Source organism: Hoplias malabaricus, chromosome Y (genome assembly GCF_029633855.1).
Source record: "Hoplias malabaricus isolate fHopMal1 chromosome Y, fHopMal1.hap1, whole genome shotgun sequence".
NCBI classification, from domain to species: Eukaryota; Metazoa; Chordata; class Actinopteri; order Characiformes; family Erythrinidae; genus Hoplias; species Hoplias malabaricus.
In genome coordinates this window covers 34389910-34408182 of record NC_089820.1, presented here as the reverse complement: position 1 = coordinate 34408182, position 18273 = coordinate 34389910, and the positions used below count along the sequence as shown (strand labels likewise).

General features: G+C 38.3%; 1 protein-coding gene across 2 annotated transcripts; it reads left to right on the top strand.

Moving 5' to 3' along the window:
• Positions 1–1453: 1453 nt before the first annotated feature.
• Positions 1454–17972, top strand: LOC136678658 (rho-related GTP-binding protein RhoE). 2 transcript variants are annotated; one of them, XM_066656746.1, is made up of 5 exons: positions 1454–1760; positions 2319–2406; positions 9450–9559; positions 11970–12104; positions 14499–17972. In XM_066656746.1, exons 1-5 carry the CDS (start codon positions 1611–1613, stop codon positions 14745–14747), a joined length of 732 nt encoding a protein of 243 aa, XP_066512843.1. In that variant the 5' UTR covers positions 1454–1610; the 3' UTR covers positions 14748–17972. The 2 variants fall into 2 exon arrangements, with proteins under 2 accessions (XP_066512843.1, XP_066512844.1); XM_066656747.1 differs by lacking the exon at positions 14499–17972 and adding an exon at positions 12253–12350.
• Positions 17973–18273: the final 301 nt, after the last annotated feature.

The following is an 18273-nucleotide window of genomic DNA, read 5'->3' as shown; positions in this document are numbered from 1 at the left end:
ACATCCTGTACTGACCTGTCACCTAGGTCATAAATCAGGGGTCATAAATCAAGGGGTCATTAATCATTCACAGAGGTGTTTGACAGAAGGTGTAGGATATATACTACTCTTGCTTTAAAACTCCCCACACGGCAAAATAAGGAAAAAAAATCATTCTTTTTTTCTAGCTTTAATGGAAGGTGTGGAAGTTTACAATCATATCAGAGTCTGTCATATTCTATTTTTAACCTTATCAGCTGATGACACATTTCCTGATTGTTATACTATAATATTAATGTCATGTGGAGTCACACCCTTAACAGTGATCTAGTGTAACCTATACAAAAAAAAACTGATGTAAGTATATTTGAAAAACCATGCTATAATACAAATAATAATAAATTGCAAAACCCATAAATTAAGTGGACTTGCACAGTTTGGCTATGATCATTTTGTTCCAGCATACTGTATAGTCTTTTTCCCACCCTCTCTTTCACTCCTTCTTTCTCTCCTTCTTTCTCTCCATTCTCTCTAGTCAGAGAGTACTATAATCAACAGTGACAGCCACAGTAGGGTACTGCCTTGAATTAAGCAGACATTGTATATTATATAGGCAGCTATACACATTAGCCATTGACACAATAGCACAGTCATAGTAAGTCTTCCAGGCCTCCTGAGAAGCCCAAATGCTTTCTGTGGGTAAAAAAATGTCAAAAAATTATACATGCTTACATAGTTGCAAGGTTAAAGAAATGTAATATCAATCTTTGTCCTGGTATGTAGCTGAGTAGGAAATACACAGCAAATATTCACACACTCTGATGTATCACAAGGGTAAATAAAATTATCAGTTCAGTGTAATATTAAGTGTAATACTGGTCACAAATTCCAATAAAATATTTTTCCATTTTTACAGCAGCCCTGCTGTGTCTGATCCATTCATAACAGCATACTCGTCCTGTATCTCGTTCGTGAGCACTGCACCGCTGAGAATGAGCTACCAGCTAAATCATAACTACTATGTGCTGGTCCTGTAGGGGTCCTGGCCATTGAAAAGCATGGTGAAATGTAGATAAGAAAATAAAGAGAAACATGGGGCCTACAGTCTGTAATTGTAGAACTACAAAGTCCTTCTGTGTCGTCAGTGGAGCTGATAAAATGGACAGATAATGTAGATACAAAGTAAGTGTTCCTAATTCAACGATCATTCAGTGGAGATGCCGTTCATGTTTGATATAAAGAAAATCGGTTAGACGTAATGTAGACTTCCTACTATTGGCATGACACATTCTGGCATGTGGCTTACCAATTCACTCGTAGCATATAGTAAACAGTCCCACCCTGTGTAGTAGAACTCTGCTGATGAAGTAGGTATCCATTTCAGGACCAAGAAGCAGAGGACCAACTGTGCCAGAAGCGCAGGGATTGGCTGGGAGTCGACCAATGTATGAACGTCTGTCGAGTAGTGGCGCTGAGGATGAAGTGTGATTGGCTCCGCGGCCGACTATAAAAGAGCAGCCCACGCGTCGGTGCGCGACTGAGGAGTTTTGAGTGAGTAGCGATTGTTTCGGAAAGGAGACGGTTGTACACTGAGGGGTTTCTCATATTTTGTTTCACATAATTGGTCCCAAATGAAGGAAAGAAGGTCGTGCCAGAAACTGTCTCTTCAGCCCGGAATGGAAGCGAGTCAGAATGTCAAGTGTAAGATAGTTGTGGTGGGCGACAGCCAGTGCGGAAAAACTGCTTTACTGCATGTTTTCGCCAAGGACTGCTTCCCAGAGGTGAGCGCATTTTCTTTTCTCGTATAGGCTGAATCCCAAAAAGATCCATATACACTGTGTAGCGCAACACAGGTGATTAAACATCCGTCTTAACCACAAATTTGCGCATATTATTACTAGGAGTTTATATTTCTAAAGGACACAGCTGTACTCGGTCTTTATTGGTGTTAAAAAAGCCATAATGTCATATGTGCATGTAAAGGAATTATGGAACCCTTTAAGGCATAGACCTTACTTGACATTCTGACTGTTTTTTTTACAGAACAGTTTAGGGAAGCTGATGTGTATTTAAATAAAAGGCTCATGTTTACTGTTGTCAGTGGGAGTCTTATCTAGCTACAAAACGAAAGATTTTGACAATATTTGTAACCCCCCTCCCCATATTTTAATAAGAAAATAGACTTTTAAAATGTACAGAAGTGTGTTCTCTATGGATAAGTCTTAGTTATTTTAACTTATAGAAGCACCAAAAATGTCATTTGATGAGGGCGCTAGTTTTTGTACACATACACATGAATATCATGCTTCCACTAAATATCCTTTTCCCCTTTTTTGTAGAATTATGCACCCACAGTATTTGAGAATTACACAGCAAGTTTTGAGATTGACACTCAAAGAATTGAGCTGAGTCTGTGGGATACATCAGGTAAGCTTAATTATCTTCTTAATCATTGAGGATTTATCAATCTGCAAAAGAACTAATCATTTCTCTAGTAAAAGATGTGGTTAACTAGATTTAGAACTAGTTTCTGGATTAGTTTTCTAATATAATTCTATTATAATTGTAAAATATGAATTCCACCATATTTTTAATATATTCTATTTAATTATTAAAATGTAAGAGTAGTCATTCAGAAAGGCTTGGTGTGAAAATATATTAATTTATATTAATTTACAACTATCTGTGATTGGAACCAGAAATCTGCATCTGATGAATCTCTATACCATACCTCGAAATATTTTTAACCTGTTTGATTTTCGATTATACATGGCTCAATGCTGGAGATTGAAGGCACTGGTCGCAACATGGTATTAGATACATGCTTGGTTAGGCAATGTAGCTCTGAAAAATGCATCTATAGGGATGTACTGCTACTTCAATATTATCAAAACTACACATAAGACATATTTATGTTCACTTTTATGGTCCCTGTTTCAAACATTTTACAAAATTGGGTGATTTCCTGTATAATTATTAACCATTTAAATCATACCACTTTCTGTACATTTCATCAAAGAAAAATATTGTTTAACCTTTAAAAAATTGATGGAGCTTCCCTTTTATTTGTGGCCCATGTTACCCTTTCTGACTATTTAGAATATGTGAACAATAGCAGCAATGTGTCATAGTTTCTTGAGTTTACATACTTGACATTCATCAGTTTATTCCTAATCATATGTTTTTTTTAAGAATTTAATGTTATTGGGCCAGTCCAGCAACAGTAAAAGTTGATCTTTCTCACCCATACACACCCATTGTACCAACACATGCACACACAAATTTCATATTGCTCCCCTCCCTGGAAACAATGAGAACACATGCTGAAACACACTCACTAGGAAGCATGATGACAATGTAACTGCGCTGTCTCTCCTGAGAGACTTACGAGTAAAATTGTCTGTGTCCAAGGGTGCTATTCCACCTTTTAAAAGCAGTATGTGTTAGTGCAGCCATTTGTCATTAAGTCAAGCTTTTAAGTATGTAACCAATAACATTCCCCGAGGCTAAACATTGCTGATGGAATCACTGACCAATCCATTGATCTCAGACTAGTTCTGGAATTTAGAAAGCACATCATACCTACTTCCAGAATGAGAACTTGATACAGCATTAGTAGCAAGCAAATGATTAAGAATAACACAGTAAAACAAGTTAGATTGTACATTAATGCAAATGTTTGTATAAGTAGAGGTCTATCATGGGCTTAAGAGTTGTGTTAAAGTATAGTGTGAGTCATGTGTTTGAAGAAATCTAATTAAAATAAACACAAATGCAATTAAGGCAATAATGAACAACTTAACCCTTGAACCTTTTTATCCAGTTAGCTAACCAGGACCATTAAATTGTAATGCCAAAATCTTTGCAAAATTAAATGGTTCAGATATAAACAGTCATTCAGAGTGTGAAATGCTCTGTTGTGTAATAGCTATGGTGGTGAAAGGAACCAGACGTCTGAATTGTTTAATATGTCTAACGTGAAAATTATTTAATGTAATGGATACCAGTACACTGACTTTTACACATTTGAGGGTTTTTGCCCTAATATGAAAGTATTTTCAAGAACTCAAGCCAGAGATTTAATGCATTGCAATGACAAGAATTACCTAGAAATTTTTTTCTCACCTAAGTGATTTGAGTGTTTTATATAATATAATCACAATGCACAGGTTTCTGAAAATGTTTTATGACCTAGCTCCTAATACCCTAATACCATTTAACATTAAATCACTGTGAATGACTTTTTTTTACATGTCAACAGTTGACTTTTATTTTCAAAAAGAATGTGGAAGCCACTTTTAAGCCTGAACATTGAACATGAAGCTGAAGCTGCTATAAGCTGTTTCCGGCACTGAAGCTGTTTTTCTGTTTGTTTTGTCGTACATATTAAGCTGCACCTTCCTTTTAATCCCAGGTGCCGAACTTAACAAGATCTGTGGTTGCAAATGGCATGCTTGGTACTTTGAAATGAATGTGATTAAAATTCCCAGGTGCTTAGTGCAACGTGAATTAGCAGAAAGAGGGTTTAGGGGGTAATAGTGAATAGAAGGTCTGGATCATTGAGGGACAAAGTCTCTGATTAAACATTGTTCCGTTGGAATCCCAGGATGTGTGTTGTAGCTTGGCATGGCTGAAGAATTGGATATGTGTGGGGACAAAGATGGAAAGGCAAGGAGATAAGGGAAGTAGTTCAGAAAGCGGAACAATACTTGTGTGTTTTCGAGTTCTTGTTGGTCCTATTATGTCTCTGTAACCCAGGCTGATCAAGTTTAATGGTGGTGTTGGTAGCAGATGCCCTTTTGCATCAATGAGGTGATATTAGCTCTTATTACAAAGAATCATTATAAACTTTTTTTTTAGGTTTTAGGTTTCTAGGTTTCGGTTTAGGTCTGATCAGATTTAAGTTGATCAGCCATTTAAGTTGGACAAACATTACTTTTACTTTTATTTACTCCAGTTAATTTCTTACTGCTTTTCTTATGCCCATTTCACATAACTATATCGGGTCCTAAGATTTCCCAGAGTGGTTGTTCACACATGCAGCTCACAGCAAGAGATTTTCTGCCTCAGGTGTGCTCTTGCAGCAAGAGATGAAACATGTGATTTAGGCATGGTGCACAGCACTCGTACAGTGCGTGCAGGAGAAACTGCGGAACATTTCTGGAACGGACTTGGACTTTACCCAGAATATTTTCTGGGACTTGAGGAGGATAAAATCTGGGTGAGGTCCGGGACAAATGTTGCAGGTGGTCACATTCACACATACAGCTCCTCTGGGTAATCTCTGGAACCAGAACATTTCTGGATTACCATGCATGTGTGAAAGGGGCATGAGCCTCAGTCTCATTGAAGAGGAACCTCTGTCTTTATCTGTTTATCTGGAGTATGATAGTTTAGCATCACATTTTTCACTGCATTGAACCTATACGACTCTACTTGATTCGGCGTTTGTTTTTCCATTGGCCAAATCTGGTGCATGGTACCTGGAACCGGATAAGTTTTCAGACCCAGCTCACTTTGAGTCTCAACTGTGCAGAAAGCTGATTGACCAGAGAAACCTGTCTATCACCATGAAATGCAGAGCTCATTCAAATCCAGCACAAACTCACTGCTAAAATCTCTTAAGTTACAGCAGCTTTCACATTTATTTTTTTTGGACTCACAACAACATGTAACTTTACCTCTTCGTTTTAAAGAGGTTTATATGCTCCTTGGGCCAATGGTCGATGGAATTTTCCAGTGAAAGCCGGACATGCAGCAAGTAAAACTGATCTGTGAGGACTGGGGCGCGGAGCAGTGTTCAGTCCAAAAACAAACAAAAACAACACACAAATACACAATGAGTAAACAGTGCGTAACTTTGCTGCCGCCGTTGTTGTCGTTTTCAAAGCCAGCGATTCCTGTTGGAGATTTAGTGACGTCACCGGCAGTGGAAAAGCGACAAGCTTTAAACGTGCCAAGCCATGTAGAGCTGGACCCATGTGGTGGAGCAGCACCAATAGACAGCTGCTTGTCCCCAAGCCTGACCCTAGCACCTCACCCTTCCTAACACCCTGCACTGTTCAGCTGGCCAAATATGACCCACTTTACTTGAGCAATAGTCACTCATGGACCACTGCAGGAATCTGCAGGTCATCTTGTCAGGAGTGACTTTGGAGGTTTGAACTTAAAATTTTGTTGGGCATTGAGAAGTGGAATTTTGTCAGTATTTCATAAGCTAAAATTATTCAGGCTCTAAAACAGTTGTAATAATCTATATTATCACAGTGTGATGAGGAATAATTGAGGACTAACGTAATAACAGTTTATGAAGTGCCTGTACATTTGTTAGACCAATCAAAGATGACCATTAACTGCTTACAAGACAAGTGTATTTTAGTCCTACTTAAGGACCTGGCCTTAATTTATAGAAAAATAGTTGTACTTGCAGTTGGGATTAGGTGGTATAACAGTAATGCAGTATACAGTGGTTTTTGAAAATGAGGGCGGTATTTCAAAATTATGACGTGTGAAGTGGTCAAATTTCTGTTCTGTGTCTAACTAATATAAGTCAAGTGTTCATTCATGTGCATTTAAGAGAGCCACAGGGATGTGGCGCTTTGGGAGCTCACTGAGTGGTGATGTCACACTCTGAAAACGAGTGTGGGAAATAACACAAGCCCGGCAGCCCACCGCAGTTGTGAGTTTGACTTAAAAGAGAGGAATGAAGCTGAAAACAAAATACTCAAAAGGCACTTCACTCGTCTTTGTGCTCTCAGTTATGAGGCTTTATCCTCTAATTATATGTGATTTTAATCTAGCTGTCTGGAAAACAATCTGCTGTGATGTGCTAAACCACAAGTGCCTGTTAGCTGGCCAGTTATGCATCTAAACAGTATAGAACCTTTCTTATTTAGCTTTTTTTTTTTTAAAACTTTTCTGTCCCTCCAGTAGAATAAACGCTTGCAACGATGTAGGGCTCTGCATCGAGTCAACACAGAAGTATAAATCAACATTAACCTCAGACCTTTATGAGAGAGAGAGAGAAAGAGAGAGAGAGATAGAGACAAAGTGTGTTCCCTACAGGCCATAACAGTACATCCTGACAATAGACTCCCTCTTTGCTTTTTTTTCAAGACACTTTATTGATAACGACACCCCACCTCCACCCCTACAGTTGGAAAAGACCAGAGGCTTCATTTTTACCCTTTGAAGACACTCTATCTACCAGTCAGCACTAATCAATAACCCCCCCCCCCCCCTCCCCAAAACACACACAAACATACCACAAGCCCCTCATTCTGGGTTGCCTTTGTCTTGGTGTTGTCTGTGGTGTGGATAATGAGTCCAAGCAGACAGTATGGTCCTAATTAAGGCTTTTCCCCCATGCTGCTAAACTCAGCCATTTGCCCCCTGCACACTCCCTCTTTACTGTGCTTGGTGACAAACATGCCTTACTTTTAAGAATGGCTTTTTTTGGCCTGTTGCCTTTCAGGGAGTGTCTCTAGGAAGAAATCTCATGTGAAGTTTGAATGGTGCTTTAATTATCTCTTTGATCAGGCTTTGAACAGGTCAAGCTTTGCCCATATAAACTGATTAATAAACTAGAATAGAAAGAGTCTTATAAAGCATGGTGCGTATAGAACAAAACTGAAGGTCATTGTTTCAAATTACTTATTGGTTTGCTGCTGTTTCTATACAAATGCTCAGCTAATGAACTGATTGCTTAAGATCATATGTTTTCTAACATAGAACACCTTTTTCATTGGTGTACTATGTGGCATTGCATGTATAAATTTATACAAAGTTTCTTACTCTAAGAATAATCTTAAGGATTAATATATTTCCAAAGCTATGTCAAGTTATTTTATAGAGCATTGTCACGTCTCTGGTTTGGCTCAGATCTGTGGTCAGGCCGTTCTGCCTAATTTATTCAATAAAACCACCTTCCATAAAACTGCTCACAGGTTAGCAGAGACTTTCTGCACTTCCTGGCAATTTTGATGCTGTTCTGCTCATCCTGGGTGCAAGAGCTATTGTAGCTCAGATCCTGTTTCGGGGCTGAGTGAATTGGACCCGCATGCCTTGCCTTTGGCTAAATATACTCAAACAACACAGTCTCTCTGAACAGCTGGTCATTTCAGTGAGAAGAATGAGAATGGGGTGTGTGGAATGCTTTACATTTGAGCAACATTGAGGCAATAGTGTTTTTTCATATAAGCCTCCTCATGTTTTTCCTCATGTTCACACATTATTTTGTGTGTGTGTCTACACTGATTATATATTTGGAAGTAGCACACCTTATTTTTTTTCTCCATTTTCTTTTCTCAGTAATGGTTTATTGACACCTCCACATCCTTTCAGGCCAATGGCATTTGAGATTTCTTATCACATTCAATGGATGGACAGTAACTCTTGTGGATTTATTTGCACATACATATCAGTACTGGAGCTTGACTTTGCTCTTTTAAACTCATTATCCTCAGAGAATCACCCAACACTGACAGTGGTCTTCATGTGAAAACCATAACAGTTGTTTACAGAGAGTAGAAGAGTTATACCTCTGGTTGTACTTTAGAAATTAATGTTTTTTTAAAAAGACTGCGCAAATGTGGCGCTCCACTTGTGGGTTTTTTTCCTGCCCCTTCATTTTGTGCTATTATCTCTTGGCACTATGAATAATCATTTTCTTGTCGTCTAGTGGTCTTCCTCTTCCCTCACTCCCATTCTCTGTCTCAATTTTATGTTACGTGGACAGGTGATAAATGTGGTTTATATCAACTTTGATTTGTTTAGGCAATATCTGTTCTCCCTATATTTGGAATGTCTGTAATTAAGGTGGGATTGGGTAACCCCCATGTCAATGTACTTTGTAGGTGTGTCTGTGGTGTATGTAATATTGTGATTTAGAGCAGAGCCCCACGAGACATGTTACATGTGGAAAAACAAAGTTCTCAGGATTCTTGCATGAGAGGTCACTTTTCATTGGCAAATCTAAGAGCCTTCTTAAACTTGCTTCTCTTTGTTCTGTGTTCCTCTACAGACACCTCATGGGTCTTTTATGGGAGTTTTAAACCAAACAACGTATGAATTCTAATGTTGTACAACACTAAATATTATTGATGTTAATGTTTTCACAGCTTGTTTACCCATCTAAATTTGGCCTGCAGCTTATTCCTTGGTCATTTGTTTAATGTAAATCTGCACTTGTTCTATGGCATGCCTGTGAGCACTGCAATGCTGGTATTGAATCTCTTATAAGAACTTGAATAAATCCTCTAAAAGAAGCATATTTGTTATGCATGAGATGTTTGTGTGAGAGTTTTTTTTTTGGGATAAGTCCTTCCGTTCCAGTGGTTAGGCCAATATACTTTCCTGCCCCAGTTCTCTATAATCAGATTTTTGTGTGTGCCTTATGTGGGTTTTTTGTGCCAGTGTGTGTTAGTAAGCACACTGAGGCTTTTCTCAACAGACTGTCTTCTGTTTTACAGGCTCACCATACTATGACAATGTACGACCACTTTCATACCCAGACTCAGACGCTGTCATCGTTTGCTTCGATATCAGCCGTCCAGAGACACTGGACAGCATCCTTAAAAAGGTACATACAGTTTCAGCTTGTATCCTTTACATGAATTGTGCTAAACTTAAACAATGTACACTTTAATGCAGCATTTCTCGGTGTGGGGCTCTGTCACAACTGCAGGGAGGACGAGGAGGTGGATGTACATTTCTTAAAAAAACAAAAGTAAACAAAACAAACAATGAAAGTAAACACAAGCTAGACAAAACAGAATAAAACAAGAAACAACCATGAACTGATGTACACATGCGCTAACATAAGACAAACACAGAAGCAGACATCTACACAAAAAAACAGACAAAAGAACACTGAAACCTAGAGGTATATAAGCAGGAACACAAGAAAAGGAACACCTGGAAAGGATAACAAGAGGGCAGGACCAAATAGGACTCACAGGTGGGAACACATTACAAGGTGGAGCTAAGGCAGAGACAGGAACCAAAACAGAGTCACGTGCTAAAGGAGCACATGGTAGACAAGGGAACTCAGAAAACATATTAAACGGAACAAGAAGTGTGACAGACATGTAGGTATTGCTGATGGGGTCCAAGGAATTGGAAGAAATTAAAATTTTTATGCCTGCCTTTATTAATGCCTTTCTGTTTTGCCAAAAACGTTTACTCAATAAAAAGCACCCACTCACAATGTATTTGTTAAACATGTTAAAAGAACATTAGATAGGAGACCAGATGAATGATATAAACAGTAGATGTGTGTATAACGTCATCAGGTTCACTGGCCTCCGATTCACAGTCAGTGTCTGGTTTATAAAGTTAGTTTTTACCAGCTCTGGGCTTGAGGTCAGTAACAAGAGCACAACAGATAAAAATGTCGGCTAATTACAGTCATGAAAGTGGCTTGTATATAACTGTTAGGGTATCAGAAGAGGATATGAGAGTTAGTGAACATTTATATTAGCTGTGTTCAGGTTCTGAGAAAGTGCTCTAGACATGCAGCAAGTTAACGTTAGTTTCTGGCTGTGTCCCAGACTGCACCCTGCTGCACTGAATAGTATGAAAAAATATATACAGCACCCTTAGCAGTGCTCTCTGTAGTGTGATAGGTAAAGTTCCATTCATGTTTGGGACAAAGCCTCACTCTCTAACGTTAATGTTAATCGAATGCTGTTCCACATTATGCTACATGCAGTATTTTACTACCTTATCTACATAGGAATCAGCTTATAGCTATCTAATATTTTGGGTATGGGTGGGCTTTGACTTTGACAAATATGCCCCCCCCCCTCCCCCGTCTGAGGTTTGGAATGATAGAAAACATTTGAGAACCACTGCTCTAATATAATAAATCATATCATTTGGTCTAAGTAATTTCAGATTTGTCTAAGTGTTTGACATATTGTTACAATAAAAACTGAAAGAAAAATACTGCTGTATTGAGCCAAGTATTCACTTTAGATTTAGTTGTTAGTTGTTTCTGATGAAAGTTTATTATTGGATTGTCTTTTGTGTTCAAAAATATAAATTGCAACCTATAATTTAAGAATGGCCTTATAGTGGTTTAAAAGCAAAGGTCAGACACCACACATGCCTCAGTTACATGTACATATATACACAGACTACATATAATTATATATGTTTTACTTTTATACTTAACTCAGTGTAAGATGTTCAGCTTAAATAGCACATTTGTTAAGCTGAACGGCTTATACCCATGGACAAATTTAAGCCTCTCATATTTCTCCAATTTAAATTCACTTTGCAACTTTTTAACATTTTGCAATCTCCATTGATGTGTCCACTGAAGGTCCTTTTGTGTGGGTCAGATTTAAATGTACTCTCAGACTGTTTGAATGGGATTATGTTTCCTCTGTTGGATAGTGAATAGTTTGGTTGTGAATTCGTCATAACAATGTGTACTTGCAAGTACATTGGAGCTGCATTAAAGGCTGTTGGTAGAAATGTTCTCTTTGGGCATGTCTCAAGTGATCTTTGCATTGTTCTCTGTGCTGTTTGAGGTCATGTTAAGGGTGAGGGAAGCTGTTTTCATGTCAGTGTGCCAGAGCTTTTACTTTTAGCTCAGGGGACTTTCAGTGAGATGCCAGTGCTAAGGATCCTGGGAAAAGGAGTGAAGTGTGTGCTCATGTTCCTAGGCAAACAATCGACTATGTGTGTCACAGTGAACCGGATCCTGGTGACCACATCATAGATCCACGTCTCAAAACTGCATTATCCAAGATTAAACCCTGTGGTTTAAACATGAACACACACACACCACAGTCTTTGTTCTGCTTGGGGAAGGAATGTGGATCACTTCTAGCACTGTGAAAATCGAGAAAGGAAAGACATAGGAAAGAGGGAAGATAAAGAGAGGATTAGTAAAGGAGAGCATCTGCTAGTTCTTTTAGAGAAAATAATGTAATTGTTTTCATGTGTTACAAAATTTTCTATGTTTCTGTTTTCCTTAAAAGTGGAAAGGAGAGATCCAGGAATTCTGCCCCAGCACAAAGATGCTGCTTGTTGGCTGCAAGTCAGACCTGAGAACAGACCTCACGACTTTGGTGGAGTTGTCCAATCACAGACAGACACCAGTGTCTTATGACCAGGTGAGGCACAGCCATAGGGCAGTAGAACTAAACTTTGGTAAAATCTTTCATATCATCGCTGTCCAATTAAAAACATGCATCTCCATTTTTAGCAGTTTTCACTTTTTTACATGTGTTTAATGTGGGCATTAATCTCTGTTTATGGCAGCTAACATCAAAATGACCAATGAAAAGATGAAAAATCAGTTTCTTTAACAAGTATCTTCATTGGCTGCTAGACCTGTCCATCATAACCGCGTGTTCCTGCCCTTTTACATATGAAACATTTGCACTTGCGTTCCAATAAAGATACTTTTATATTTCTGATTTGTAATGGGTATAAATTGTTATCTGTAGCTTATTTTTTTACTGTTACCTTCAGAAAAATACAGTATTTTCTTGTTTCTGAAAAGTTAGCTTTTTTGAGATTTGTGTGTTTAATCGGCGGCGATATATATCATACATTGAATCCCAGAGAAGCACAGGCTAATTACACATTACAAGGGTGATCCATATTTCACAGACAGCACTTAAGGTGGCGCTACTACACCGTCTGTAATTAAGCCTTATTTACAATTTCAGTTTGTGAACCAATTGGCACTTTTCCACCGAAATGAACTGGTTCGTGAACCAGAAAAACATTTTCCTGGCTGGAAGTAAAAGAACAGTATGTTCTTCAGTGCAAACCATGACTGAATAATAGGAAATAAGACAGGAACATGCTTCATTTTTGTGTTTCTGGGGCTGTGTTTGGCTCGACACCAGTACGCCTTAACCAGAGCCGTGTCTCAACAGTGGTTAGTTCACAAGCTCAGCAGGACGTCTTGGCACTCGGCAACATTTACACGTATTATATCTCTCAGAGAGGAGGACTGCTGATTTTGTCTTATTTTGTGTGAACGTGTGTCATTGTGGTGGGGAGACATTTTGTGGCTTTAGTGTTTTGTGGCTTTAGTAAAACTACATATAGCTCCGCACAGCCATCTTGAACTTCACATGTTTTACTGTAACCAGTTACATTGAATAAACAAGTAATTGTAATTCTTAAAATCAACATGTTGTTCTTGGTCTTCTTTGTTGTTTGGTGGTAGATCATCTAGTTTTTATTTTTAAATTAAAATGAACAAGAAAAACACTGATGCGGGTGTTTTATATTATGATCAAGCCTTTGTTCCTTTTTTCATATCTGCATTTATTAGACCTGCCCTCCATATTTTCTGTACAACACATTCACAATATAAGCCACATGTGGACAAAGACATTAATATGAAGCACCAAAGCTTCTCCAGACCTTCCAATGACAGGGGTATGTATTGTGGGCTTTCCTGTTTTTTAAATGCCAGAAACACCTCTGTGACAATGGCTATATAGCTAATGGTGGTCTGGCTAAACTATATTTGCTCTTGTTTCCAGATTTGAATCACTTTCATATGTGGTCCTAGATTGGATACATCTGATTTGTGGGCATGCATTATGAATGTAAATTGTCAGATCGGATTTCATGTCTTTTTGCCTTATGCATGCACTCAGTGCAGTTGTCAGCCAACCAGCACCAACAGCATCATTCAGACAGTGTCACACATGACACCATGTTTCCTAAATAATGCACTGAAGGTTAAAAAAAGAGCTTTGCAGGTGATGGCAGTATATAAATGAATTTGTGTTAGACATATTTTGCAGTATTTGGGTGTAGAATCTATTATTTAAGGAACTACACCATTTGAGACAGGGCCACACAAATGTTTCAGTGTGTATAAGCATGCTGTTTCACAGACACATTTTGTCACATTACAGACAGATATGTAAATGTGAACCATAAATGCAGCCAAGTCTGATTTGACCTAAACAGCATAATTGGTTAATGAGGTTTGGAATGTGAACATAGCCTTAAAATAAGATGTAAGATATTTTCTGATCTGCTCAAAACTTCAACTTCAGAATATCTACTATTGCTAGAGGATCGGCAACTGCTTCAAGGAGGCTAAATGCAATAAGATTTGTGAAAATGGGCTTAGCATGTTTCATCTTTTTTTCCAGAATATTTTTACATGTGGGTAATCTCTATTTATTCCAAACCACTACTTTTATCTTACTTATAGGCAATTCCATCCCTAATTACAAGGAGTTATTACTTGGCTATGCCATCTAAGCATATCTTCAAAGTTATGTTGGAAGCAATTATGATGACTTTACTTATTAATTAAGGCTTTGTTCATGAACCCAAATAATTTCTGTAAGATTAAGGATGTTTGCCAGCAGTCATTTGTTATAAATTAGCTATGTGTGATTTGGAATTAAATGGAGATCAGACTCTGAAAGATTACATAATGAACAAGGGTATATCTGTAATTGCAGATTGTCAGATCTGGATTAATTTCTCATCAGGAGTGACAGTCTCTCTCCGTCTCTCTTCAGGGTTCTGCAATGGCAAAACAGATTTCAGCTCCATACATCGAGTGCTCTGCACTGCAGTCAGAGAACAGTGTTCGGGACATTTTCCACGTGGCGACGCTTGCCTGCGTCAACAAGAACACCAAAAACATAAAGCGCAACAAATCCGCACGCTCCAATAAACGCATCTCACACATGCCCAGCAAGCCAGATTTGGCTGCTGTGGCAACGGACCTACGCAAGGACAAAGCAAAGAGCTGCACAGTCATGTGACTTCATATGACGGAAGAGACACATTGTGGAACTGAAGGGGGAGAACAGTGGGAGGAAGGGAAATTGTTCATATCCCTCCATCCACAACCATTGAAAGAGAGCAGAGAGGAAGAAAAAAATAGAGGAAAGAGGGACACTGCACATTTTTAAGTCCCTTTTCCCTCTGCATATGCATTATGTCCACTTACTGTAGCATCCAGTGCTGACAGCCAGTGGAAGAAATCCTAAGGCCAAGCCCCACCAGCTCCCTTAACGTTATTCACTCAGCCAGAGGAAACCCCTCCCTCTACACAAATGGGGGCCTTGCTTCCGGCTTCTGGAAGTGACACTACATCCTCTCAGAAGGGTTAGGACTCTGTGTTAAGCAGGCAACTTACAACCTCAGTGTGGAACATGAATAGCTGGGGACAAGTATCAAATCTAGGATTTGTCGGTCCATGTAATGTTTCAGTTCAATTTCCTGATCGTTTGAGGCTAAATAAAAATATAGACAATTGGGTTTAATATTTTTATTTGGTACAGTAAGAAAAAAATGGGATTTAATTTGTTTTTCCAATTTTTTTCAGAATTTCAGAAAAATGGAAAAATGACTCTTTATTTCATTTTATCATTTTCCCCTTTACTGTCTTGTAATGAAAGTGATAGAACATGCTCTCTGAATGTAAACACATACGTAAACCACCACTTTCCACTAAACAGCGGATAATGTCTCCATGCTTGTTAAGGTTTGACATAATACAGAGACACACGGAGTAGCATGGTCAGCATTTACACGGCCAGTGCAGTCAAACATTCTACACTTCAAGAAAAGGCAGTCATGCCATTTAGGCTTCTCAGTGCGCATCTATAGCAGTGTTTGTTGTGGAAAAGCACAGAAAAACTGAACTCTGAACTTTAGTCAGATGTTATTTACTAGATGTTAGTTTTAATTACAAAACAAATCCTTATTTGTCAAAAAATAATTGCAACCCTTAAACCAGAGAGCAAACCCCATAATCTGAATGAAATTCACTCTGTTCCAGATATTAAAGAGTAAAAATTAATTTTCTGTATTGTGTAAATGCAGACACTGCTGCTGTGTGTGAGTACGAAGACTTTATTCACTGTTTGGTGGGACATCTGTGGTTAACGTGCAGAGAGGTGCAGCAGGTTGGTCTCCCCCACTGAGATGGTACAGTCCTATCATTTTCATTACAAGGCAGTAAAAGGGAAAACGAGAAAATTAAATAGAGTTTTTTTCATTTTTTTTTCATTTTTCTGAAATTCTGATTTTGAGGAGCAGAAATGGAAAACTAGAAAATTGGAAAAACAAACGAAATCCCTTATTTTTCTTACTGTAACAAATTTTAAAAATAAAGTTTTAAACCCAATTTTCTATATTTGTATTTAGCCTCAAACGATCAGGAAATTGAACTGATGAATGTTACACAGACCTTGGCATATCGGTTTTTGTGTTTTTAATTTGAATGAGGAGATGCATATCAGGCTGTTGTGTATAAACAGCTATTCATATTAACATCAAAGGTCAGAGACAGAGGGTGGGTAGATAGAAGCAGGAACAGGCAAAGAAATGAGTGAGAGTCAGAGGAGTTAAATCTTGAATTAAATCTTTGTGGACAAACCAAACATTTACTCCTCCCTCTTTCATAACAGCATTATGAAGAAAGAACACGAAAGCCAGATCACTGTGGTTCTGAATCACTTCCCTTTTCTGTAAAGTTATTTGTCTAATTTTGTCCTCTTACATTAATAGCTGTGCTCAGCTAAAATTCTGTAGTACATGCCACAGTCACCATGGATGCACATCTTCTAGATCAGACTTTAAGCCATGGTCCAACAAAAATCACAGATCACACCTCCGGGATTTTTAAAACCAAAGAAGAATTTATGTGGCTTAGTCCTATGACTTTCCACTGCATCAGATTGAGATCGACATACACTGGAGTTTGTGTCTCTGAACAGATCTTGAAACCACATGACTGGGGATACATGATCTGCTGCACAGACTGGGTTTGGCAAAACAGTGGTTGCTTTCAGCTGCAAAATTCAGCCCATAGTATTCAGTTATTGCCAGTGTTATTACCAGTTAATATGAATCATTGAAACAAATGGACTATGGAAACTATGGTGTGCAGATTGAAGTTTTTATTTTGATTTGGCACCAATTTGAGTGTATGATCTACAACAAACCAATCTACCAAAAAATTCTGAAGTGTAGACAGATTCATAATGTAAACTGAATGTAAATGCTATAATTTTTAGCATTAAGCCTGGCTACTGGTTACAGATTTGTGACTGCCAAATTAATGTGCATTAATTATATCACATTAATCATAGCAATCACCTGATATATTCTCTGTACAGTAACTTGTCATCATAAGTAGACTGCCCTAATAATTTTGTATTGAACACCACTGATGTGCACTAATTTTGTTTACTTCTTAAATGGCCAGTTTGGGGGAAATCCTCTTTATTAGTGAATTCTGTTACTTTCAAGAAGCAACATATAAGGTCAGTGGAGCATTACAATGGATTTTAAGCTGGAGTTTTAAACTAAATATATAATGTAGTATTCCTTGAAGGAGTACGATGTTCAATCGAACACCATGGAGCAGTGGAATCCATTGAGTACATTTGGGATCTGGAAGTTGGAGTGATGTTTGTCTCTATTAATCCAGCAGCAGTAAGTGATCTCACTAATGTTCACGAGTGCCATCAGGTCCCTGCAGCAATGGGATTTTAAAGGATTTTCCAGAGGTGTAGCACCATAACTGCAGCAAAGGGGGCACATTTACAGCTTCAAGTCTAATTATTTGAGTATTTATTATATCTTATTTCTATGCCCAGTCTTTGAAAGGAGGAACAGCCTCAGGTCTGCACAAAAAAGCAACTGCACAGGCCAGTCATGTGACCTAATCTGAAAGTTCCCTCTAAACTATGCAGTTTTTTCCCTATACAACACTGGTGGAGGGAGGGTGAGGTGAAATCACAAACAAAGGTGTCAATGGCTGAAGGACACTGCAGTTCGAATAAAAGCAGTTCCTCTGTTTAGTGCCATAGTTAGAGGGACGGCCCTCAACACTGATGTGTTACTGCTTTGGTAAACAGTCAGTGAATGCACTTTGAGATCAACGTTTTACAGAAAATGACAAACAATTAGGTGGTTTTTCTTATGCATTTCTAGTCTCTCTTTCACTAAAGATCCTTTAGGCAGTCTCTTCCACTATGAACTGACGTTCACATAGGCATTATTATCATGTCTCTCTTTTTTTGCAAAATGTTAGTGTAAGAGTATGTGTAGGTGATGAAAGTTGCTTCGAAAGTAGCCAAATGTATTTTATTGAAGTCCGTTTGTATGTTCTGTTCATCAGCATATTTATTGAATTGTTCCCTTTTGGAAACAAGAATAAAATATGAAACTTCACAACAAAACACTAGACACAGGACAGGGCCTATAAACTATAGCACAGACAAGAAACACCTGTGAGGGGAGACAAGAAGGCAGAACCACAAAAGAGACACAGAT